At 42.1% G+C, this 27,310-nt stretch overlaps 1 protein-coding gene across 4 annotated transcripts in view; it reads left to right on the top strand.

The window, feature by feature from the left end:
• The window catches only part of pcdh19 (protocadherin 19), a 69,691-nt gene that overhangs the window by 21,771 nt on the left and 20,610 nt on the right, over window positions 1–27,310 (top strand). For all 4 annotated transcript variants that reach the window (XM_055177604.2, XM_055177603.2, XM_055177602.2 and 1 more), the window contains exons 3-4: window positions 20,588–20,646; window positions 24,393–24,565. In XM_055177604.2, coding sequence (XP_055033579.1) covers window positions 20,588–20,646; window positions 24,393–24,565 — 232 coding nt within the window. The remainder of the gene's footprint in view (window positions 1–20,587; window positions 20,647–24,392; window positions 24,566–27,310) is intronic.

Raw genomic sequence — 27,310 nt, 5'->3', positions numbered from 1 at the left:
CGCCTCCTTTTTGTATTGTTTTGGCTAACCTCAGCGCTAGTCTACTAATGATCTCTATTAGAAACACCCTGTTAACCAGGACAGCAATTATGTTAAATTTATCTGATGGTCTTTTCGCCAGACTTGGCAGGTTTGTTAAACCACAGTCTCAGTATGGGCACTATGAAGGTACCTTAGAGTTGATTTTTATAATTATAATGAGAATAATCGAGACAATAACAAGTATTGTATTAATTAAAAAACTGATTTGTTTGCCTCATTAAGTCGATTTAAACTGTAAATAGTCAGCATATTTAGACATAAACATTGTGTTTTCAAACAAGACAAAGAGTTTGTGATTTAAAAAAAGGCATGTCAATAACTACCTGGGAACAGGCTACTGAATTTACCGTCAAGATGTCACAATCTCATTGTTAAGACTGATTTTCAAAAAAAATCTTAAATTGCTTATTAACCCAGTGCTCGGGACCCCAGGTGTCAGATTTCTTCTGTTTGCTAATCAGGAGAAGTGCAATTTTTCAAAGCTGGAGCAGAACAAAATTGGAGCCGTTGGAGAACTCTTAGCTTGGCATTATTCTCATGTAATGAGTGTAAGAGAGACCAATTATTCCACTTGCCATCAAAACAGAGGAAGATTAACTCTTCTCCACTTTGACACTCTCCTACAGTACTAGCTTTTTATAGATGTTCACACTCTTCATCTGTCTTTGGTGCACTGTTGCTATTCTTTATTCGTAGCAGTTGCTGCGTGTGTGTGTGATGCTTTGCTTTACTTGTCTATTTGTAAAAAATATAATGTATATAATGGCTTCAAGCGTGATACTTGAACAAAATACAAACACAGAGATCTCAAACTACAATGGCTTATTAGACAGAAACTCAGAGAGTGGCATTAAAATGCTAAATTAAAGATACGGATAAATTCTGCATATGGAAGGAAACATTTCCACCCAGCTTAGTGTGAATCCCTGTTAAGTATTGGTTATTGAAGTTTAAATTGTCCAACAGCGGAGGGATTTCCACTTTGCTTTTAAAAAAACATCTTGAAGATTAAACCGAAAGGCCACAGTTGGAGCCCTTTGAATAAATAAAAAGAGTCCAGCTCTGCAGGATATCAGTTGTCTTATCAGCCTGCAAGGAATGAAATTGGCTGCTAATCAGAAGGAGCGGAATAAAGGGAGATGAATGAAATTATTCGCCACTGGGCTGAGACAAAGAACGAGTCTCTCAATCTGCATCTGAGCAGACACACAGTCAGCTTTAAGAAATGTCGGGCTCCGATAACCACAAGCGAAGACATAGCCGCGCACCCACGCACACATGTACACAAATGCACCCAGACGGCTTTGATAAGACGCAATTATGTGGCATTGTTTACAGCGACAGAACAAAAGGACTTCAGCTCTTTATTTCAATGAAGTCATGGCGAAAAGGTGTTTTATTACAGGAAAAAGCTTCATTATGCGAAGGCACAATGCGAGCACCAAACAAGAATGCGATCTTTATCTGCGTGACTGTGTCAAGAGAAAAGATCGCCATCTCTGTGGCCGGGGCAACGTGCTGGCCGTATGTTGTTGTTTCCAGACAACTCCTCCCCCCAAACCTGTTTGCCCCTAAAGATGATCTAATACAAATTAAATTAAAGAAAGTCGGCAGAGATAATCCTGGTGTGTTTCAGCTGCCGCAGCGGCGTGGGGTCAAGCTCACAGCATCTGGCCTTACTCGCCACAACAAGCCCACAAGCTGCTCTACTCTCTCTGGGAGCTGGAGCGGAGCAGCACCCCTACTGGCCCACTTTCGAGTTTATGTGTGTGTGCACGCATGTGGTTGAGCCCAGCGGGATGTGGGAATGTAAAACAAGTGTGTGAGCCTGTCAGCATTTGAGTAAGGTGTGTTATTGCTTATGTGGAGATATATGTTTGTACTGTATCAAAGGGAAGGGTGTTAAGTAAGTGTTGTGAGACGACAACAGTCGCTAATTGAAAATCTGAAGAAATACAAATTAGCTATCGCCAGTCTTATAATGTATTTTAGAGGACGCTGTCATGCAGTGGTGATGGCAGACTGTCTTTGCCCCGAATAACATCTGCTTATCTGTCTACAGTGACGTGCAGCAAAGTAAAGCGTTCCTCTTCATCCTCATTCTGACAGCTGCTAAAAAAGGCCATTACAAATATTAGTAGCAGATGTGTCCGGCATGCCTAAATCTGAGCGTTAACTACTGTTACGGCATTGCATTGTGAATTGTGCTGATTGGGTTAACATTGTTTTGATTACAGTGAAGTTTTTATCTGCCCATCTGTCCAGTAGGGCATTGTGGGAGTTCCTAGGCATTACCTTCTCTGATATCCAGCAGTGTTTAGGTAATTTGTGATGTAATATAGATAGATAGATATATAGATAGATACATAGATAGATGGAATGAGAAAAAATGATCTAAAAAAATTGCTTGTATCATCTGCCAGACAAACATCATAAGTGTAATCATTTAGAAAAGTAATATCACATCCCTCCTCAATAAACTGCAATATTCGAAGTAATTACATTGTACTCAAACACACAAACATTGTTTGTTTGAGTAAGGGGAAAGGGTGGGTGGATTAGTAAATGATGATGAAGTTCATCCTGTACCCTACAGTGCTGCTTCCTGTTTGCAGAAGCCCTGTCGCTGCCGCATTTCCACGCACTTTGTCTCATCTGTTAGGGATGTCAATAAAGAGATGTCAATAAGGAGGCCGACTCAATCCATCTCTGAGAGGTAGACGTAGAGAAAGAGAAAGTGCACTTGAGACAGAGAGAGAAAGAGACAGGAAGTATATCCGGCGAGACTCTGAGTCTGTAATGAGTTGCTGCAAATTTTCATCCATAAAAAGTATGCCTTGTCATTGTGAGGAGAGATGCCACGGGAGATGTGAATTCAGGAGGAGGGTCTGTCAGACATCCAAGCCGCGATGACGGATATTTGGGAGAATACACCTCAAGATACTGTGTCATTATTTGGGATCAAAGTGTCAAGCGAATATATGATGTACACTCATAACAAAAGCAGCATCCGGAATGGATGAGCTGGCACTCCCCCACTCCCCAGTGCTGGATATTACACAGATAGAAAGGTGTCTGCATCGCTCATCTGCTCCGTTCGAGACTGCCGAATGTGTTTGTGAGCGCGTTTGTGTGGGGGGGGACTTGACTGCAGTGTAAAATGGCTCAATGCTACTCACCCTGAGCTGTGAATCTAACAAGCAAAAAGTGTTTACTGTCTTCAGCGTGCTGTCTGTGTGTTCAACAGTGCAGCTGGAGTCGTTTTGCATGTGTTTGAGTGTTGAAATGAAGTCTCTGAAAAACCCAGCCGTGCTTGCCCATACTAAAGTCGCCTTTATGATGCGCTAGTTGCTAGGGCATTGCAGTGTGGTTGCTAAGGTGTATTGAGTGAGTTCCGGTGGTACCCTGAATTCAAAAGAGCTCAGTCCCAAGTCTCCATAATAATTTGGCTCTATAGCTCGACTCTTTTCCTTATTTCAAATCAATGTGTTTATTCTCTCTTCATCATCCACCAGATGAAAATGTAATGTCCAATCACATAGAAAGCAACAGCAGAGCTCATCTAAACAATATGTATGATTTAAGGTGGCACTCATGGCAAAGTTATGCGCTGAGGTTTAATATTTAAGGTTATAGGGATTGTTTAAATCAAAGTGCAACCGTAAAAGTGCCTCAGAAATCACCATTAAGTATAAACGACAAGTTACAAACACTGTTGTTTAAAGGAACACGCCAACGTTTTGGGATTTTAGCTTATTCAGCGTATCCCCCAGAGTTGGATAAGTCCATACATACCTTTTTCATTTCCGTGCATCCTGCAACTCTGTCCGACGCACCCACTGTTAGCTTAGCTTAGCACAAAGACTGGAAGTAAATGGCTTCAGCTAGCATACTGCTACTAATAAGTGACAAAATATGCAAACATTTTCCTATTTATATTTTGTGATTTGGATAGTCACATTTTGGGATTTTAGCTTATTCACCGTATCCCCAGAGTTAGATAAGTCCATACATACCTTTTTAATTTCCGTGTGTACTGTAACTCTTTCTGATGCACCCACCGCTAGCTTAGCTTACCACAAAGACTGGAAGTAAATGGCTCTGTCAGGATTTACACAGGGAGACTGAGACAGGATCCAATTGCAGAAAATAAATGCTTTAATAAAGTCACTGTCCACAAGACTGAGCTTGGGTGAATAATTCAGAAAGTAAATCAGAGAGAGAGAAGATCCGCTGTGCGTTGACAGGGTGAGGTTTTCCGCTGTGCGTAGACAGGGTGAGAGTTCCAATGAGCGAAGGTCAGCTGAGAAATCCACTGCTTGAAGACAGGGTGACAGATCCACTGAGCGATGTCAGGGTGAATAATCCACTGCGCGAAGACAGGGAGAATAAATTAACTTCCACGGAGAATTTAACCGGGCAAGCCGGACCGCGGCTACAGACCCTGCGTAGGTACGCTGGACAGCGCCTCTGGCCGCACAACAGCCGAAGCTGCAGCGGAGAGTGAGATGCAAACCACTCGGAGAAGGCAGAGCAGTGGGTGACCTGGCAGATGGTGACAGCAGAGAACTCAGGTAAAATACGGAAAATAACTAAAGAAATAAACTGGAACTATGAGTATTAACTTGACTTTGAAGTAAAATAAAATAACAAAATAACAGATAACTAGAGTTATATAATACTGGGAACTAGATCGACTAGACTAGACAAGACAGGACAGGAGATATGGCAAGGCACATACAATGACGAACTCGCAGAGAACAAAGGGCTAAGGGCACTGATATAGCAACCAAACGAGGGGTAAATAATTAACAGGTGTGGTGACGCAGGTGTAGGAAATCACGCTGATGAAGAACCCAAATGACAGACGCGCATGAGCAGAGCTGTAAAACATAAACACAGACAATGAAAACACAGAAACAAAGCAACCAATCAAACTGACGTCCTAACAGAATCCCCCCTCCCAAAACCGCCACCGGGCGGTCCCAGAAGGGGCTCACCTTGTCGCCGACGGAGATCGTTAATCAACTCAGGGTCCAAAATGTCCCGGGCCGGTACCCAACACCTCTCCTCCGGACCGTAGCCCTCCCAGTCCACTAGATACTGAAAACCTCTGCCCCGCCGACGTGAATCTAATAACCGCTTAACTGAATAAGCAGGAGAACCGTCCACTAGATGAGGGGTGGGAGGGGTGGGAGCAGAGGGGACAGGATTAATACGGGAAAAAAAAACAGGTTTGATCTTGGAAACATGAAAAACCGGGTGAATCCGACCGAATGCTAAAGGCAATCTGAGCTTGACCGCAACCGGACTAATGACCTTAACTATACTGTATGGACCAAGGAAGCGAGGAGCCAGTTTACGTGAAGGCTCTCGGAGAGGCAGATCCTTGGAAGAGAGCCATACTTTCTGCCCACAAATATAGCGAGGGGCGGGTCGCCGGTGCCGGTCGGCCGCGACTTGGGTTCGTCTGGAAGTCTGAATTAAAGCGTTTCTGGCCCTATTCCAGATGCGTTTGCAGCGTTGAACGAAGGCCAGCGCAGACGGAACCGCTGCATCGGATTCCTGCGAGGGAAACAAAGGAGGCTGAAAACCCATCGAGGCTTCGAAAGGGGACATGTTAGTGGATGATACAGGCAGGGAATTATGTGCATATTCTACCCACGGAAGCTGTTGGCACCAAGAGTTCGGACATTGAGACGTCAGACAGCGGAGCGTACGACCAAGATCCTGATTAGCCCGTTCACATTGCCCATTGGTCTGAGGGTGATAACCTGAAGACAGGCTGGCAGTGGCACCGATCTGCTTACAGAATTCTTGCCAAAAACGAGAGATAAATTGGGGACCCCTGTCGGATACCACGTCTGTGGGTAAACCATGGAGACGGAAGACGTGTTCCACTAATATCTGAGACATCGCTTTGGCAGAGGGAAGCTTAGGTAGGGGAATAAAATGAACCGCTTTGGAGAAACGATCCACCACCGTGAGGATGACGGTGTTACCCTTAGAAACTGGTAAGCCGGTGACAAAATCAATGGCTATGTGTGACCAAGGACGGGTGGGTATGGGGAGAGATTTAAGCAGACCAATGGGAGGCTGATGAGACGCTTTATTACGAGCGCACACATGACAGGCTAAAACGAACTGTCTGACGTCGGAGCCCATAGCGGGCCACCAAAAACGTTGACGGACGGTAGCCAACGTTCTCCGAACTCCCGGATGGCCGAAAAACTTAGACTCGTGACCCCACCGGATGACCTCGGAGCGAAGCGCTGCCGGAACCCAAAGCCGACCCGCCGGGCACCCCTCTGGCACTTCACTCTCTCGTCCGGCTTCCCTCACCCGCTGCTCGATGCCCCAACAGAGGGCACCCACCACCCGCCCCTCAGGGAGGATGGTTTCGTCCCTCTCAACGTCAGGACTACCGAACAAGCGAGAGAGGGCATCAGGCTTTGTATTCTTTGAACCTGGCCGGTACGAGAGAGTAAAGTTAAAACGGTCAAAGAAGAGTGCCCAACGAGCCTGCCGCGATGTCACCCTCTTGGCTGAACGGACATATTCCAAATTTTTGTGGTCCGTCCAAACCAAGAAGGGCTCCGAGGTCCCCTCTAACCAGTGACGCCACTCACCCAAAGCCAATCGAACCGCCAGCAGCTCCCGATTACCAATGTCGTAGTTTCGTTCAGCAGGGCTTAACCGGTGAGAAAAGAAAGCGCAAGGATGCACCTTTCCGTCCTTCGCAGACCGCTGAGAAAGCACGGCGCCTACCCCGACATCAGAAGCATCTACCTCCACAATAAACTGAGCCTCCGGATCTGGAATAGAAAGAACAGGAGCAGAGATAAACCGGGACTTTAAATTATCAAAGGCCTCCTGAGCGTCATTATTCCAACGGAAACATTCTTTAGTGGAAGTGAGAGCAGTAAGAGGTTTAGCAATCTGACCAAAGTTCCTAATGAATCGCCGATAAAAATTGGCAAAACCCAGAAACCGTTGCAACTCCTTACGAGTGTCGGGGACTGGCCACTCGGCTACCGCCTTAATCTTAGAAGGGTCTGGACGGATCTCGCCCGCGGCAATAACGTAACCAAGGAACGAAACCGAATCCCTATGAAACTCGCACTTCTCCGCCTTAACAAAGAGCTGATTTTCAAGAAGACGCCGGAGAACTCTGCGAACGTGCTGAGTGTGTACCTGCATAGACGGAGAAAAGATGAGAATATCATCAATGTACACAAACACAAATTTATTGATCATGTCTCTCAGCACGTCATTGACCAGAGTCTGGAAGACAGACGGAGCGTTACAAAGCCCGAACGGTAAAACGGAATATTCAAAGTGTCCGGAAGGTGTATTAAAAGCTGTCTTCCACTCATCTCCCTCCCTAATGCGCACCAGATGGTAAGCATTGCGCAGATCTTATTTGGTGAAGACGCGCGCTCCCTGCAACAATTCAAAGGCCGACGACATTAAAGGCAGGGGATACCTATTCTTAATGGTAATGTCATTAAGACCTCTGTAATCAATGCATGGACGTAGGGAGCCGTCTTTCTTTTTAACAAAAAAGAAACCTGCCCCCGCGGGGGAAGTGGAGGGACGGATGAGACCGGCACGAAGGGAATCATTAATATAACGGTCCATAGCCTCTCTCTCAGGACCGGACAAAGAAAAAAGTCTACCTTTAGGCGGAGAAGTGCCTGGGAGGAGATCGATAGCGCAATCATACGGCCGGTGAGGAGGAAGGGAGGTGGCCCGGGCTTTATTGAACACCTGATGAAGATCTCCATACTCCGCCGGGACCCCGGTCAGATCGGCTGCAGAAACCTGAGAGACAGAAGAAACAGAACCAGAAGAAGCAGCACCAAGACAAGACACATGACATGACGATGACCAAGATAAAATAACACTATTACGCCAATCCACGTGAGGATTGTGCTGTGCCAACCAGGCATGACCCAAAATGATGGGCGAAAGAGATGAGCCTAGAAGGTACAGCACAATCTCCTCACGGTGGTTGCCGGAAACAAAAAGACTAACCGGGGGTGTACAGTGGGTAACCTGCGCTGTCTGCTGCCCTTTGAGAGTCCAAACCACGAGAGGAATCTTGAGGGGAACAGCGGGAATGCCCAACGAGCGAGCCAACTCCTCGTCCAAGAAATTACCCTCGGCACCGGAGTCAAGAAGAGCCGAGGTGGGATGATCCAAGCCCCCAAAGGACAGAATAACAGGCAGATGAGAGCTAGAGACACGGGAGATTTCTTCAGTAGCCACGCCCACCAGGACTCCCGGTCTCACCGGCGGGCTGGATCTTTTAACGGACACCCTTTAGCGAAGTGCCCCGGCTTGCCACAGTAAAGGCAGAGACAATTTAGTAGACGTCGCTCTCTCTCCTTCTGAGAGAGACGCATGCGACCGAGCTGCATGGGTTCAGCCTCAGTGAGTGAAGTGGGCGTGGTAGAATTGGCAGACTCACTCTGGAGAACCCGATGACGCAGCGTGCGGCGGTGATGGTGAAGAAGCATCCGAGCCTCAACCTTGAGTGCGAGCTCGATGATCTCGTCGAGTGAACGAGGCAAATCGTGGATAGCGATTTCATCCTGGATATCATCATTGAGGCCGTCAACAAACTGAGCACGTAGAGCTGAGTCATTCCAACCGCACGCTGTGGCCAGAGTCTTGAATTTAATGGAATAATCCGTGACTGAGTGCTTATCCTGAACCAAACGCACCAAACGGGCGGCTGCGGCATCACCCTGAACCGACCGGTCAAACAATTTCTCCATCTCACGCCGAAAGGCATCAAAAGACTGACAGCAGGGTGCGCGGGCATCCCAGACCGCAGTGCCCCACTCACGCGCTCGCAGGGTGAGCAGGGTAATACAGAAAGCTACCCGGGTCTGTTCTGTAGCATATCGTCGAGGCTGAAGTGCAAACACTAAAGAACACTGGGAAAGGAATGCCCGGCAGGAGTTGGGATCGCCGTCATACGGCGGAGGGCTGGTGGCGTGGGGTTCCGCTTCCAGAGGCTGGCGGGGTTGACTGACCTCTCGACGGACCTGATCGAGCTGAGCGCTAAGCTCAGTGAAGCGAGACGAGAGATCCTCGACTTCACGGGACGCTGATGTAATCTGTGCCGTGTGCTGACCCAACCAGGCTCCCTGCTGGGCGATGGCAGTACGCACTGACTCGGCATCTGCTGGATCCATTTGATGGCGAGTTCGTCTGTCAGGATTTACACAGGGAGACTGAGACAGGATCCAATTGCAGAAAATAAATGCTTTAATAAAGTCACTGTCCACAAGACTGAGCTTGGGTGAATAATTCAGAAAGTAAATCAGAGAGAGAGAAGATCCGCTGTGCGTTGACAGGGTGAGGTTTTCCGCTGTGCGTAGACAGGGTGAGAGTTCCAATGAGCGAAGGTCAGCTGAGAAATCCACTGCTTGAAGACAGGGTGACAGATCCACTGAGCGATGTCAGGGTGAATAATCCACTGCGCGAAGACAGGGTGAATAAATTAATTTCCACGGAGAATTTAACCGGGCAAGCCGGACCGCGGCTACAGACCCTGCGTAGCTACGCTGGACAGCGCCTCTGGCCGCACAACAGCCGAAGCTGCAGCGGAGAGTGAGATGCAAACCACTCGGAGAAGGCAGAGCAGTGGGTGACCTGGCAGATGGTGACAGCAGAGAACTCAGGTAAAATACGGAAAATAACTAAAGAAATAAACTGGAACTATGAGTATTAACTTGACTTTGAAGTAAAATAAAATAACAATATAACAGATAACTAGAGTTATATAATACTGGGAACTAGATCGACTAGACTAGACAAGACAGGACAGGAGATATGGCAAGGCACATACAATGACGAACTCGCAGAGAACAAAGGGCTAAGGGCACTGATATAGCAACCAAACGAGGGGTAAATAATTAACAGGTGTGGTGACGCAGGTGTAGGAAATCACGCTGATGAAGAACCCAAATGACAGACGCGCATGAGCAGAGCTGTAAAACATAAACACAGACAATGAAAACACAGAAACAAAGCAACCAATCAAACTGACGTCCTAACAGGCTCCAGCTAGCATACTGCTACTAATAAGTGACAAAATATGCGAACATTTTCCTATTTATGAAATCAGAAAAAATCCAAAGTGCTCAAAAATAGCTGAAAAAAATTTTGTTTGGGAAAAATTAGTTAGGTGCTCTTTGGTGTAGGGTATTCAAAACGTGAAAAAAAGGGGAATCCAAGGCACTCTTCATATATCAAAAGGTAAAAAGCCTTTATTTAAATATGGCTATAACATTAAAAACATATAACAGGGCAGTAACCCATGCGTAGCGGCACAGATAGGCTATCTGTGCCGCTACGCGTGGGTTACTGCCCTGTTATATGTTTTTAATGTTATAGCCATATTTAAATAAAGGCTTTTTACCTTTTGATATATGAAGAGTGCCTTGGATTCCCCTTTTTTTTTCACATTTTCCTATTTATATTTTGTGATTTGGATAGTCACACCGTTTACAAATAACAAGGTCATATGAGACACAGCCACCTTTTAACACTATATCGTCGAAAATAACAATTGTTTTAGTTTCCTAGGTAATCTATGTGTTGTTTTTTTGCTTGTTATATAAATAAACTACGTTTAAAGAACTTGTTATTTATTCTTAGCGAAGTTTACCGAAAGTTACGCGTGGACCATGACAGCCGCTTGTTTATGTTGTTACTGCTGAAACCGTCTATAAGTAGAAAAATGTTATTTTGTCACTTATTGGGAGCAGTATGCTAGCTGGAGCCATTTACTTCAAGTCTTTGTGCTAAGCTAAGCTAGCGGTGGGTGCGTCAAACAGTGTTACAGGACGCACGGAGATGAAAAAGGTGCGTATGGACGTATCTAACTCTGGGGGATACAGTGAATAAGTTCAAATCCCAAAATGTCGGCGTGTTCCTTTAAAGATCATGTCTGCTAGTGAATCAGTATAGGGTTGTTGTATGTGTTGCAGCTACAGTATTGTCTGTTTCAGGTGACTGTACTGTTCGTCCCATGTGACGCCAGATGGATGCAGGAAGATATTTGAATGAGGAGGTGTGAATGCTTTTAGTTCAGGCTTTGAAGAATAAATTCAATCCCATGAGACCGACTTAAAGAAGTTCACACCATTTGAGTTTCATTAGGTTCTAAGACTAAATTGTGCTTTGAAATAGCAACATGATATCCAAGTCCCCTGACCCAGCCACAAACACACACACACACACCTTTTCTTCTATTATGTTTCTGACCAGTCTGCTTCCTGTAAAACATCCAACAGATTGTGAATCTATAAAACACACACACACACGCACAATGCGGCTTGACAGGGATATCGTAATGTCGAAGCGGCTATTTATAGTGGACAAAGTATCTGATCAATTCCCAAACACCACAAAGGCCAAGAAATATCAAAATAGACCCAAGCATACACACATGCACAGTCATGCATGCAGCAGATTAGAAATATACAGTAGCAATACGACAATAATTCTGCCGTATGTTTGTAAACAACACACCTGACTGTTTTTGATGGAATGCAGATATGCATGAAAGGATGGAGTATTTGAATCTTTTCATCATGCTAAAAGGCTGGGAGATTTGACATACGATGACCTTATGAATTATTAAATCAGTTGCTATTAATGTATGCATAATTAATTACATATACAAGCGAAAAGAGAGTATAGGGTTTGTGGAGCGAGGCTTTAAACAGAAGAGCATTTTCTTGCTTTGCCTAGCGTTTCCTCTTTCTGTTTATGATACAGTTGTTGTTCGGGGAAATACCCATACCTACTTTTGTAGCTGTTTATTAGTAGTATGTGATTGTTTTACTTAAAAGAAATATAGCTACTACAGTCCGCAGGGAAAGAAACCGTGAACGAATGAGGTAGGAAAGCACATTGTGTTTACTCATTTGTAACACACTGTTTCGTCCCCATGGAGTTTTGCTTTAGTTAGTGAAATAATGTGAGGCTGTCTGGCCACATGATTCGGGCTGAGTCAAAAAAATTTAATAAATAAACGGGCAGAAATACAAATAAATGTGTCCAAAATACTCCTGATATGTCAAAGGAAATTGACAATTATTTTAAATGTTTTCAAGCTTTGTGGTTATTGTGTTATAATATTCTGGGCATTGCCTACATCTACTTTTTATATGATTTTGATTCAATTTATAGCCATATTAACAGTAACAATCATTTAATAATTTCAATAATCAATTATTTCATATATAAGTAGCATACTGTGCCTTTATTAAATTTTTTAAAAAAGTAATAAAGGTAAAATGCCTCATGAAAGTAAAATGCCTTTGGTTTCTGGGGGCAAATATAAAAAGGTTCATTTCATTACTTGATATGCTTTTTCTTTTTAATATGTGGCCACTTCAAAGCTTTATAATCTATCAAAACATTAACCCTCAAAATGGCATCCTTTCATAATAAAGTAAGATGGATTTGCAATGTTGCAAATTGAGTGGAGTGTGAATTGATAGGTGATGAATTGAAATGATCTCGAGGATATGGCAGCATATTTGTCAAACGAGCTCCTGTTGCGATTGAAACTTTATAATATGTGTTTGTAGGTAGCCGGCCGCAATTAAACGTCAACAAGTCCTCATATTCATCACGGCCGCTGTCGAAGAGGCAGAAATAGAAAACGTAATATTATCCCGATGCCAAGACGAGCCCGAGGCGCTCCTTCACCTCTTTTATACTGTAGAGCCTCCCCTAGGGCTCACACGGTCTGGAAGTGTAGGGGAAATCTATAATCTAGCAGATGGCAGAGGATCTATGGGAAATTCTATAATCAGGGGTTGGCAACCTAACACCGGGTTGAAGAGCGCTTCCACCCGTTGTGCTGTGTTCCTCTAAGCTGGTGAGGGATAGATAAATCCTCTCCTAGCAGGTGCTTCACTCCAAAGAGGAGAGGAAGTCATGGCGGTCTGTTTCTGTTGTCATGGGTGCCATGCCTAAGCGAGAGTACATGTAGGTGACTCAAATGGCTGAGAGATGACACAGTGGGGTGAAAAGTAAAGGTTTGATATAGTTTAGGGGAGTGGGAGGCAAAAAACGAATAGAAAGAAGAAGAAGTAAAGAGAAGTATGTTGGAGAGAAGGAATAAAGCGAGAGGAAAGAAACGAAGCAGGGATGTCTGGAAAGAGCAACTTCATGTTGAGATTAGTTTGTGTAGGAGTGTTATATGCTAGTGAAACTCTAGTTCCATTCACACACAGTCAAACACACACATACACAAACACTCACACACAATTCTTAAGCAGATTTGCAGCAGCACTAGATTTGTACACATACAGGCATTTTATAAGCCTCCGTATAAACTCTGTCGTTGCTACAGGCTCATTTCTGTTCCTATTACTAAGCCCTGCTCGGCAAAGCCTGTCTGCCGCCTTTAGTTTCTTTTTTTTGTTGCAAGAAAATAGTTATGCACTACATGCCTTTACTTCAAGACAATCTCTCATTTGTATGCTTTTGTGCATATAGTTAAAAAACAGCAAGATCCATAAGTACTGATTTTCATCCCTGCAAATATATAATACAAATATTAAAGTAAATTAAAGTCACAATGAAATAAAAATTAGAAAGTTATTTTTTATATTATGTTAATTTTTACAAATGGCTTATCTGTGAGTTACATTATTTATTTATTTTTAATCCATGTGCCCTCATAATCTTTAATCAAAAATGCAAATCTCCTCCCCTACTCGAAACGATCTCTCTTTACTTCCGATGCATGGGGTATGGCAGGTGGGCGGGGCCAGGAAATGATCGCAGTGATCAGCAAAATGATCCAACTTCCAATGATCCAATCAATTCTTAATGGACCAATTAAATTTTATCATTTCAGAAACCATTTTTACTCAGATATACGTCAACATGGAAAAAAAGACAATTGTTACTTCCGTTTTAAGTTGACTGAAGAATAGCTTCCAAACAATAGTGAGCATCAAGCTGCTATTAAACTGAACAATTGGACTTTTATATTTTAATGTTTTTAGTATGTTAAGGACAGTGCACAAAATATGAAATAATCACTCTTCATGTATTTGAATCTATGAGTTGTCTAGCTAAATATTGACAGTGCTTTTATCCATACAAGGAAGGTAAATAGTGACCACTATTTTAACAAATGTCAAAAAAAGAGGTCATATTACACCAGTATTAAAGTCATTACAATGGTTACCTTTAAGTTTTCGAATTGATTTTAAAAATCTTTTATTAGTTTATAAGGCATTGCACGGACTTGCTCCAGAGTATCTTTCAAATATGATTACAGTATATGAACCGAGAAGGACTCTCAGATCTTCTGATTCTTTTCTTTTAAAGTTACCTTATAGTAGAACAAAAAAAAATTGGTGATGCTTCTTTTTTGCCGTTATGCTCTCACCTCTGGAACAACCTTCCAGAAAACATAAGATTTGCTGAAAACATTAATAGCTTTAAATCTAAATTAAAAACATTTCTGTTTAGTATGGCTTTCCACTAAAATCTTTTTTATTTAATTTAATTTATATATATATATTGAAACACATCATTAAAAACAAAGCAAAACATTGTACAATGTTTTGCTTTGTTTTTAATGATGTGTTTTATTTTATTTTATTTTTTAATATATTTCGATTCTTATAAGTCTATTTTTAGGTATCTTAATGGGTGTATTTTACTTTTTAATTGTTTCTTTAAATTTTATTAATTATTGTATCTATATGAGTTGTCACAACTTATAAAATATAGTTGAGAAAAGTCAACTTAATTTTATAAGTTATAACAACTCACCTGTATTTATAACAACTCATCTCTAGTCAAGATAAATAACACTAAGTTATATGACTTGTAAATCCCAGTTGATTCAACAAAAAATTTTAAGGCAGCAAAGTATTTTTTACAGTGCGCGCATTGCGTGCTTTTCCACGCATGAGAGGGTTTGTAGGCTTCACTTTGCGCGAGTGAGCTTGTAATGTGCGCAGATTCCTTCCCGCACACACGTGGACTTAATGCGCGCGTCTTGGATTCTTGCTCTGACCTGAATGCACGCGGCACGGACTCCTTCTAGCACCTGAACTTGTTATACACGGGGCTCTGACATTTCATTGCACTAGAAAGGTTGTAAGGCGCGCAGAGGGTTAAAACCAGTGAGTTTGTTGTTAATGATGCAGATGGATTAATGGCATCAGTTTTAAGAAGGTTGCGGTCATGACAGTGTTGACCTTGCTTGTTTTTGGACACCAGTCAAATGACTTGTCATAAATAAGTAAAAATTAACAAATAAGTAAATGAGTAAACTACTGCCCCGCTCCCAGATACTATCGTGTATCGGCGATCTCACAAGCAAAATGGGGCATATCGCCCAACACTAGTGACCACACATATCTATGGTAATTCCCATCCACTTTTAAATGGAAGTAAAGTGACTTATTTTGGATAAACTATTCCTTTAAGTCCTTTTTGTCAGTTTTATTTCTTTAATCGTTACATTTGTATTCAGCAGAAGTATAGTGAAAACATGCATTCATTCTCTGACTGTGATATTTTAAGATTTAAGTGAACTTTAGTGAAGCTATAGAGAAAAAGGGGATTGCTTGATGTGCAGAACACGTTTTAATCAAACTCCAAACAAAAAAAACATCAAATTTAACTGTTTTGTTCCCTGAAATGAATTAATTTAAAAGCCATCATGTATTGCGGTCAAAACAAGGGTAGAATCTGATAATTACTAATTACTGTTATAGCATGCACGACAGCGATTGGATTTTATGCATTCCTCCATGTGTAAATTCAAGTGTAATTGTACATCAGTCTCAAAACAGATAGTACATAAATTGCAGCATTGCTGTGACAAGTATTTTTTCCCCTTCTTCTTTCCCTTCCGAAGAACTCTCGCTTGGTGCATCTGCCCCTGTACAATGAACACACATCCGGACTCCGGAACCGACTGTCACGCTGAGAAGAAGGCAAATCAAATCTCACAGCCGCAACTAAGCGAGGAGATTGCTTTTCCTCCCCGCTGGATAAAGTTAGAGATGTTTTGGTGAGGTGGGTTGTGGGGTTAGGCCCAGCAGGTTGCAGAGAAAACAGTGAAATGAGGTTAGAAAACTTCGTTAGGGTGCATTGCTAGGGTGTTGGTTAGATAGGTGGAGGTCTCACCAACATTATTTCCCTCTTTAGTCCGCCTTTGCTCACTTAGCTCTCAGGGTGCGATTTAACTTGCCGGACCCTTGAGTATGTGGGAAGAAACACAACGGTAATTACGGGGATAGGGTGACTCCGGCCGCCAAACCGGGGCCACTTGGATCACAACAACACATTGTAGAACCAGATTAAGTAGCCATTTGTGGCAGCCTCACTGTAGTTTAAGTAGCCCTCATCTCCGAGCCTGAAACCCGACCTGTGGGAAAGAAATATTGATAGCCCTTACGATTTCGTGGCGGTTAGTGGTGTAGGCATATGCAGTACATTACTTTACAGGAATATTGCTGCTAATGCATAGAAGCTCTCTGGCATAAAGACTTTTGGGCCAAGGGCACCCCCTAAATGCCCTCTGGCCCCTTAACTTGAATTAATGACAATACAAAAGAGCACCGCACAATATAACAGATATGCTTTTCTGTTGAAGCTCACTAATTATGCCAGTCCATTAGTGAATCATCACTACACATCAATGGACGCTTTTGTTGTTGAATAATGGCACTTATCTATCACATTCTTTAAAGAACATGTTGATACATGCTTGAATACGGTGCAGGACCGTATTTCATCATCTCAAGCGGCGACCGTCTCTGTGGAACAGCCGCCAAATTTGCATAACTGAAGCTATTACTCCAATTAGCCCACTCTGATATAAGCAGAGAGATCAAAATGTCAACAGAAGGAGATGACTGCGCCTGCATCATCAACAAGCAAACTCTTCACGTAAAAGGGTCAGCGATCTGTGACTCGTAACTGCGTTTCAACAGGGCTCTCGTTTGTTTTAAGAGTCGTATCCGAAGAGAGCGAAAGAGGAGCTATGTATTGCGGATACATGAGAAGTACGGCCCGTCCTTCTCATTCTCCCTACAGAGCCCGGGCTAATGCAGAGCTCACCGTTCAAAACCAATTATGGGCCAGGCACACAGAGCACATCATTCGGAAATTTGTATACTGTCTTTTTTAATGAAGTTTGCCTCTTGTTACTAGTCCATAGCTGTTCATTAGTTCTTTTAGAGGATGACCGTAGAGATGGAAAGGCTCTATAATGAGCTCTCACAGGGACCGAACTAAAGCACAGGTGGCGTAAAAAAAGTTTCTCTGCACACACGCACATACAGTATATCTATATATAAAGTCTCATGATGTAATTATACTTTGATCTTACTCATTGATTTTCATCTTTGACATGATCTTACTCAGCCGATATAAAAGATATAAAGGTATTTTCACAGAATCTTCTTTATATTATGTAGGATGATTTTAAAGGGGCCATGTCACAAGACTTTTTTAAGACGTAAAGAGTACGTAATAGTACACATGTGAAGTTTTAGCTCAAAATACCATATAGATAATTTATCATAACATGTTAAAATTGACACTTTGTAGGTGTGAGCAAAAATGTGGCATTTTTGGATGTGTCCTTTAAAATGCAAATGAGCTGATAAAATTCAAAACCTGATCGCAATGATGGTGGTTTATTGCAATTGAAACTCAATTGTGCTGTGAATTATTTTCTCTCTCTCTTTCTCTCTGCACTAAATGGCAGTGCCGTGGTTGGATAGTGTAGATTAAGTGGCAGTATTATTATAATAAGATCTCCTTATGACATCATAAGGAGAGCCAAATTTCAATTACCTAATTTTTCACATGTTTGCAGAAAATGATTTACCAAAACTAAGTTATTGGGTTGATCTTTTTCAAATTTTCTAGGTTGATAGAAGCACTGGGAACCCATGTATAGCACTTAAACATGGAAAAAGTCAGATGTTTATGCCATGGCCCCTTTAAGTAGAAAACAGAACGCTGGGTTTTTACAGACTGGGTCACATATATTACACACACACACGCATTCTGGTTTCCATGTTTTGTGGGGACATTCCATAGACGTAATGCATTTGATTACATACAAACTGTATATTTTATTCCCTTCCCCTACCCCATTCCCTAACCCCAACCATCACAGAAAACATTCTGCAACTTCACATTTTCTAGAAACATCATTCTGTTTGATTTATAAGCTTGTTTACTCATGGGGACCTCAAAATGTCCCCACAAGGTCACAAAAATACTAGTGATAGACCGATATATCGGCCGGCCGATATATCGGGCCGATATTTGCGAGTTTTATGTGTATCGGCATCAACCGATACATGGCTGCCTTGTTTGCCGATTTTTCCGGCATAATTTACAGACAGAGTGCTGGAACCAGCAAGCGATTGCAGGTCATGTGACTAAAAACAACCAACCTTTTCACGACAATATTGAAAGCTCGGCTTAACAGCTGATCATAGCTGAACAAAGTGGTTTTTTTTTTCATCTCTATGGGGCGGTTTCCTGGACAGGGATTAGACTAGTCCTAGACTACAATAAATGTAAGAACTGTGCAAACTAATAACATCTTTTTTTAACAACATGACATTTTTTACATAATTTTTATGATGTAAATTGAGTGAGCAAAACCAGTATCGGCTCCAAATATCGGCTCAAGAAAATCGGCAGCCTGTATCGGTCATCGGCTAAGGCTGATGAAACAAAAATCGGTATCGGCATCGGCACTGAAAAATCCATATCGGTCGATCCCTAAAAAATACTGGTATTCCTATCTTTGTGGGGACAATTGGTCCCCACAACATGATAATTACCAGGTACACACACACACACACACACACACACACATTCCTGTCTTGTTAGATTAGTAAATAATTGTCCATGCCCATTTACTTTGATATTAATGGAGTCAAGCCGAATGAGAACAAAGAGGCAAATAACTAGCTCGTGAGCTGCAATGAGAACAAACAAAGTCTGCACCAAATTGGGGTTTGCTAATATAATGTTAATTAAAATGGCTTTTTACAAATTATCTCCTTGATTACAACGACTTAAGGTTTAATTAGAGCCACACCAAACATCCACAAATAAGAACATCAACGGTCAGCCGTCACTTGTAATTAAAATATTATCATGCGTAGAGGTAATTGGGTTGTGTGGAGGTGGGACAGAACACAACAGCTTAGCGACAGAAGATATTTTGGTATTTCGGTGTTGCAAGGAAGACATTGACGATCAGTAGAGCCAATGTATACAACAGACTGTAGATAAAGAGACCACTTTGCTTGATATTAACTTAATATTGTGCTATAATACATTTAGCACACATGTCTCCTCTCTGCGTTTGGTATAGTGTATATGTATGCCAATTACACGGCACTCTAAAATGCTTGATTTTGATTGGGCAGGGCTCATTACAATCTTCTGCCTATACATTATCCCTTACTAATTAACTCTATGCCAATGTTTACACACAAAGGTGCTTGTTATGCAGTTATTCTGTCTGTATGATACAGTCTCTATCTGTCTCTGTGAAGCTAGTCTGGATGTCCCTGGCTGGCGGCATAATCATTGGTCGTGTGCCACTTTCTGCATTAACCTTCCTATCGTCTGGGCGACTGTTTTTGTCAAAACGGATGATGGCTAGACATACCCCCGGAAGGATACGATTGACTTCTTTTACTATCTTGGTTTTTAATCGGAGAAGTTGAAGCCGAGAAATCAGGCATGCTTCTCCCCATGGAAAGCCCCTGCATTTTATCAGCATATATTGAGTGAAAGCTTTTACCAAAATGGACAGACTGCCACCTCATCCCAGTAGCTTGTTTTTTTTAAGTTGTGAGGTTGGAAGATTGGATATTGGATACTGAATATCAGTCAAATGTTTTTCCTGGTGTTGGTTCCGAGGCAATAAATATAGATATAAATAAATTGCAGATTTATTCAAAAAACGATTGACTTCCAGAAAAATTCAAAGTGGTTTACTCTTTTTGTCAATGTGGGTCATAGAGCCATCGTATGCAGATCACTGAGGCCTTTTCATCTGCGACATTTATAAAGTCCCCTGGCACGCTTTTATAGTCCTTCGTTTATTTATTTATTTGATTTCACATTAACATCTACAAAAATAGTATGCGCTAAATAAAAGAGGAAACTTTCTTTTCTAACCCCCATCCCCTCATCTATTCCCCTGTCTGGCTTAATGACATTTTGAAGAGCGTGGTCTGACTAAGGATGGGTTTGGGGGGTAGGCTGGAGGAGTGAGGACAGGAGCAGACTCACTGCATCAGTACAGCCCACATGTGCTTAGAAAGAGAATGGGGGAGTTTTGCCTTTGAAAGCCCAGGCAGCTTGCAACAGTCTTTGTAAAAAAATAACATTTCTATTCAAAGGCAATTACTGGTAACATTATTTTGGTTGCTGCATAATTACATTCATTTTTGTTCTCTCTCTCTCTTTTTTTTCTCTCTCTCTCTTCCAGACAGAGAATTATTCCATTGACTCCAGTTATGTGAACAGCAGAGCTCACCTAATTAAAAGGTATGTTTTTATTAAACAATCACATTGACTTTGTTGATGCATTCTTAAAGGGGGCATATCCAAAATGTTTTAAGTATAATTTAATCTTTGTCATGTTGGCCCGAATATAATATTAGTCCATCCACTCCTTCCCCGACCTTGAGAATTAAACAGGCATATTTTATGCTGGAGTGTTTTTAAGACTTCTTTGTGAACCCTTTGTGAAATGAGACAGCAGTCAGTATCTTATTGTGACCGGCCAGGTCAAGTGTCTGATCACTGAATAATCATTATTGATGTGTAAATGTAGGCAGTCTTATGTTAATTTGTTAATGTTAATCTACTCTTTCATCTCATAAGATCAAGGAAAGTCAACGTTTCATGATTACCCCCCTTTAGGATTGTATTTGACCAAATAATTATATGTTAATTAAAAATCATGTCATAAAGAACACGCAGGGCTCCAGACTGCTACCAAATGGTCGCATTTTGCCACCAAAATTTGAGAGTGTGCCAGTGAATTTTACATCCAGTCGCACATGTGCGACCAGTAAATTTGACCCTTTTTATGTGATGTAACACTGAATTTGAAACAGCACATTGTACTTCCTGCATCTATCATTAAAGTATTTATTAGTAATACAGTGGAAATTAGTAGAAATGTCAATAATTGGTTAGCATGTTGATTTACAGTGTGTGCCCCTACATTTTCTGGTTGTGCCCCTAACATTTTCAGTTGAGGGCCACTGTGCTCCTAGTGAAAAAAGTTAGTCTGGAGCCCTGAACATGTCATGGTAGGCCACATACCTCGGGAAGACATTAATAACCAAGTGTGTTTATATATTTATATAATTCATTTTCATAAGTGACTATGCATCTTCATCAACCATTACTCGTTTCACCACTACTGTGAATAATTTCATCAAAACCCTGGAAATGTGTATGCATATTACATGTTAGAGAATATTAAAGCTGTAGCAGACAGCGGAGACGGGGACGGTTAAGCTCAAAATGTATTTAGAAATTAATCAGATAGCAAAAAATGTCATCCCGGAATTCCAGTGGATTCTTCTTCGGAGCACATAAGGAGGCTTTTGTAGGGCCACGGAGATAACAAAAAGGTAATGTTTTTTCTTAGTTTGAAAGAAAAGAGCAAGAACAATAGATCCTTTGTACTGGCAGGACTTGGCCAGCATTCCTCAGTCCACCTAAAAGAGGCTATTGACTGACATGGAACATTGGTATGCAGACATCCCTAATAAAGGTCCTCAGTCGCCTGGGGGCTAAGCTTCTGTGGATGTGCATCAGAACCCTAATGCGTCTCTTACCTGCAGCAAAAGAACATTCCAGCCTACCTCAGTACGGCATTTTTCAAACCAATTACAGCAATTTTATCTTCTGTAAAAAGCCTTTCCAGTGTTTACACAAACAAAGACTATTCAAGTGTCGGCTGTTTGGTGCTGGAACGCAACAAAGAAATCCCCTCCGGAGCCTGTGGGCGCACAGACTGGGACAGGTGCAATTAGACTGATAAAATCACAGGCTGCACCACCACCATTGCAATGACATTGCAAGAATCCCCCCGTCTCCCTATTCCTCCTTAGAAGTGACTACAGAGATGTTTTTGTTTGTGTATGTCAGTGTATGCTTTATAAACACAAAGGGTTTTGCTGGGCTCACTAAGGTGCATACATATGTCTGTCCTCCCATTGTCTTTACTATCATTATTTGTGGGTAAATAAAAGAAGCATTTCTATGCTTCTTCTATTCAAGCTTCAATTAGTTTGACCAACATAGTCCTAGCCAGAAATAGGAAGCAGTCTGCCATTTTGTGGTTGTAAGTCCGTGTTTTTAGCTTTGATGTTAGCTATATACAAGTGCAATAAAATAAAATATCTAGAGATGTATAGTCATTCTATTGCAAGTAAATCAGACCTAAGGGGGCGTGCACACCAAGGCGTTTACGCCGTCAGATGGCGTATGTTTTCAATTGTTTCCAATGGAAGTGCAGCGCATTTCAAAAAACGCAAGCAACTGGTAGGTTTTGTCTGCACTGAGCACCAGCAGTTTGCGTTTTTACCGCAATGTTTAACTTTGGATGAAATGCTCAACTCGTCAATGTAACTTCTCACTCAGCTGTCCAATCACAGTGGAGGAGGAGTGGGACAAATATCACAACAACCACCCGCCGCATCATTCCACGATAAACAAAGCAGAAGTTTTATAGCAAAGCGCTCAGCTAATAAAAAAGCTGGCAAGCGCCTACAATCGGCGTCCACCTGGCGCTTTCAGACACGCCTGGCATTTGGTAAAAGCATTGGTGTACACGCCTCTTAAATATTATACACTTACTATAATATTGGTTACAATTGAATTGCAAGTAGCAAATTATGGTTCTGATGTGATGTTAAAGGGATAGTTCGTCCAAAAATGATATTAAACCCATGATTTACTCACCCTGAAGCCGTTCGAGATGCATATGTCCATCATTTTTCAGACGAACAGATTTTTTGTTATTTTAGAAAATGTCTTGCATCTTCCAGGTGCTAAACAGTAAAGATACGGGGACCAGCTCCTTAAAGTCCAAAAATTTGCATATATCCTTCCCCAAAGATATCCGAACGACTCCAGGATGATAAACAAAGGCCTTCTGAGGGTAATCCACGTGGTGTTGTTGTAGAAATATCCATATTTAAAACTTTATAAACAAAAATAACTAGCTTCCGTTAGCGCCGCCATCTTAAACTCCTCTGTATTCAGGAGAGAGTATCAGCGTAGTGTACGCACTTTTCTTAGTGACGTATGACAAATTCGGAGGGCGGGGGCATAGAGCAGCAGCAGAGAAACCTCCATAATCTGCGTACACTCATATCTTGAATCCAGATCCGACTAAGATGGTGGCGTTACTGGAAACTAGTTAATTTCGTTTATAAATGTGGATATTACTACAACGAAACGGCACAGATTACCATCAGAAGTCCTTTGTTTATCGTTGTGGAGCCGTTTGGATTTCTTTTGTGAGGGATGGATGCACATTTTTTGGACTTGAAGGACGTGGACCCCGTAACTTTGCATTTGATTGGCTGAAAGATCTAAAACATTTTCTAAAATAACTAAAAATGTGTTTGTATGAAAAATTATGCATCTCGGACAGCTTCGGGGTGAGTAAATCATGAGTTTTATATAATTTTTGGCCAAACTATCCATTTGACTAAATGCTATTGGCAGTTTAAAAAAAGGCTAAGCCATTTTACCCAATATAGTAAAAAGATGGTCAAAAAATCTATAGGGTCTTTAAAATCCCTTTAAACCAACAGCTCAGTGGAAGAGCATTGCATTAGCAGCACTGAAGGTCATGGGTTCGAACCCAGGAAAAATGTATGTTGTAATGCAATGTAAGTCACTTTCGATAAAAGCCTCAGCCAAATGTAAATGCAGTCAACAGATACACTACAGCTTTTTTAGGAAGCCTGTATAAACTCAAGGAACACTGTCTGTTTACTAGAGCTATAATCCTAACATAACAGAACAGTTCTGCACAGCCACGGAGAGTGCAGGCAAGCGACCCCTGATCCTTTACCCAACCATTTCACAATGTGATAAAAGCACATTCTTTTCAGCCTTGGCGTCTGGGCGGCTAGGCACTAAACGTGGAATAAATAGAGGTAGCATGGGGTGAAGAGAGAAATAGAATGATGAAACCAAAGTTGACAGTTAAATAACACTTTCTTTTTTCCCCTCATCTTTTCTCTTTCACCTGGCTGCAGCACATCAACATTCAAGGACATGGAAGGAAACAGTCTGAAGGACAGCGGGCACGAGGAGAGCGACCAAACCGATAGCGAACACGATGTTCAAAGAGGACACTACGCCGACACGGCCGTCAACGACGTGCTGAATATGACCGTACCTCCGAACAACTCGCAGTTACCCGACCAAGGTAAGACGGCTAATTGAAAACAGCCCAAAAAACAAATCACGCTTTGCAGCCTCGAGGCGCCGTGCTAATGTAGAGACAGCACTTTCTTTCCCATCCCGTCTTTGATATGAGTGCTGAAACATTATTGACGGATGTGAGCCGTGTCTGCAGTCGACTCCACCGTTTCAGATCTAGACCTAAATGGCAGCAATTAGGCTGACAAAGGTTGAAGGTGGAAATCTACATATCACCCAGTTTCCTCATGCATAATTCACACGGATCATTTAGCAGGGAATTAATGTTGATGTTTCTTTTTTTGACTGCCGTTAAAGACATCCGGTTTGTTGGCAGGAGTCAGCGGGAGGTCATGTTCACTTTCTGTTTCTGCCACTCACCGCTACCAAGTTACAGAAGAACGCGGCAGTGCGTCTGAGAATCAAAGCGAAGAGAAGACCAAAGCGGGGCTTAGAACGGTTTTATTACACCGATTGTTTTGTGTTGTCATGCTCGATCAGCCTTTGATCTGAGTAATTTAGAACAATGGACCACCTCCAACAATAGCGAAAGCTCAACAGCGAGAACTCCAGTCTTGTTGGATAGAAATTAGTCAACCAATTTTCTGAATTACAACGAAAGCTTGACATTTGCAGAATAGGAAGAGAGCAGAATAAAGAGCATTTCTGAGGAAGATGAGGTCATTAAAATCGTCAGGATGGTTGCTCAGATTGGATTTTAAAGAATGTATGTCACGCTGCCTCGCCTGGAACACTCACACAAAAATCAAGGCTGGCTGCATCTGTCTGGACTTCTGACTCATAGTATCGCTTACGGCTTTTATTTGCACCATCTCGCCGTCCTGTTTTGGGAGGAACGGCTTAATAAGTACGAGAAAGCCCTGAATTAACAGCCATAAAATAATTTAGCTTGTTCCTCATTGTTTTCCCCCTGTGAAACAGTATCCTGAATTATGTGGAATTGGCAGGTGAACCAATTAAGATCTCATTTGCTCCAGATCGTGTGCTCCGTGGCTAATTCCAGCAGGCTCATTAACCAGTTTGTTCTCTAGATGAATCGCAAGACGTATGGCTACCTGGCAACCGAAGAGGGGGAATGTCCTCCATTTACAATTTATACGCAAATGTGTCGGATGCATGAGCAGATTTGTTTGAGGAAGGTGTTGCGGTGCCTGTGTTCTCTGTGCTGTGAGGAATTGCGAGCCTTAGGGTTGCCATGACGGAGATTCCTTTCGCCGCCAATTTGCTGTCAGCGAATAATGAACTATGATTAGTGAGCCTTATAACTACGGCTTAGCCGTTGTGGATGTCTCTCTGTAAGAGAATTGCCTACGAATATATAGGTCTCATAAAATACATCCTGACAGACCTTCTTGCTCAGCACTCGCATAATTGGACACAATTAGAAAAATGTAAACAGAGTATGTTACAAGTGGATGAAGCTTTTCCAGGTCAGCCCTTTTATCATTAGCAAAGCTCTTATCTGTTCACAAGCCAGCAAACAAACATGAAACGAAGGATAACTGATAAGCAAAATGAGCAAGCACTTCAACGGCACTGTCGTCGGTTTTAACCGAAGCCATTAGATGGTGACAAGTATCAGATACTAATGGAATTTGGAGGCATGTCTTTTATCATACATTACTGTTTGCATTGGCTTTAGGCTTTTAACCTCCAATGACAAGAAATGCAATGGGCAGATGAGTCTCATTTGAGTTTGTTGTGTCTATAGGCACATGTAGGCAGAGCAGCAATGAGCTCGGCTGATAATTATTAAATGAACTGAACTGAAATGCAGAAGTGTAATGACACTGCAAATGGTTTTTGCCCCACCATTACAATCTCTGTAGTCTTATTACCCAGCTAAAGTGTGTGTGATGGGCTTGCTGACTCACTGACTGAATTGGCACAAAGCACAATTAAATCTCTTGAAGCCAGGAGGGGACTGCTTCACAAACCTCCAGAGAACCGTTTGCTTGAAACTTCTGATAGAGACTGGACAGTTTAGTGGCTATTGCACCATATTTTGCTGCTGGAAGCAAAGCGCTACGTTAACGTTTAGTGTCTGTATAATACATTTAGACAATCACAACAAACGGATTCACCAAAAAACAGCATACGGCAGAATTTCCAGGCAGGGAAATAAACACACTCATTCACCGAGAGACCAAGGCATATAGCTGTTGTAATGGGAATACCTCTGATCTATCTTTTAACTGTTCTAGTACAGTGAAACGAGTTTAAACTCCAATTGCCAAAGGACACAGACAGAGACTCGCTTTCTCTTTGGTTTTGTTTTTATGTTCCTTCTCCCTTATTCGTCCTGAAAACAAACAGAGTCAGGAAGTGGAAGTGGAGGGATAGTAAGCTCCCAACCGTCTTGTTCCCTAGACCATCAAACAGTGTAAATGTTTATGATTCACGCAGCTCTTTGAAAAGGTAATGTTTGCACTAGGGAAACAATGTTTAAAATGGCTCCTCCCTAAATTCTCTCACCGACTCTTTCCATTGTAAGAGGGAGTGTGAGAACAAGTAAGGGGAAAAAGCCCTCCGAGGACTGTAGTGTCTTAATACATAATACACAAACACTTCCTCAGGGGTGCTTCCTTCATAGACATAGATCCTGGTAATAGAATAAAAGGCTATTTCCCACAGTTTGTGTTCCTGTTCCTTCAAGAAATGGAGCAATTTATAGGGGCTTCAGTGGCAAGAAATATCACACATGTCAGTGAGGACGTGTTTTTCACAGGAA

This window comes from Misgurnus anguillicaudatus, chromosome 16 (assembly GCF_027580225.2).
Source record: "Misgurnus anguillicaudatus chromosome 16, ASM2758022v2, whole genome shotgun sequence".
Lineage (NCBI taxonomy): Eukaryota > Metazoa > Chordata > Actinopteri > Cypriniformes > Cobitidae > Misgurnus > Misgurnus anguillicaudatus.
The sequence above is the reverse complement of the archived record's forward strand: the minus strand, read 5'-3'. Positions and strand labels throughout refer to the sequence as shown.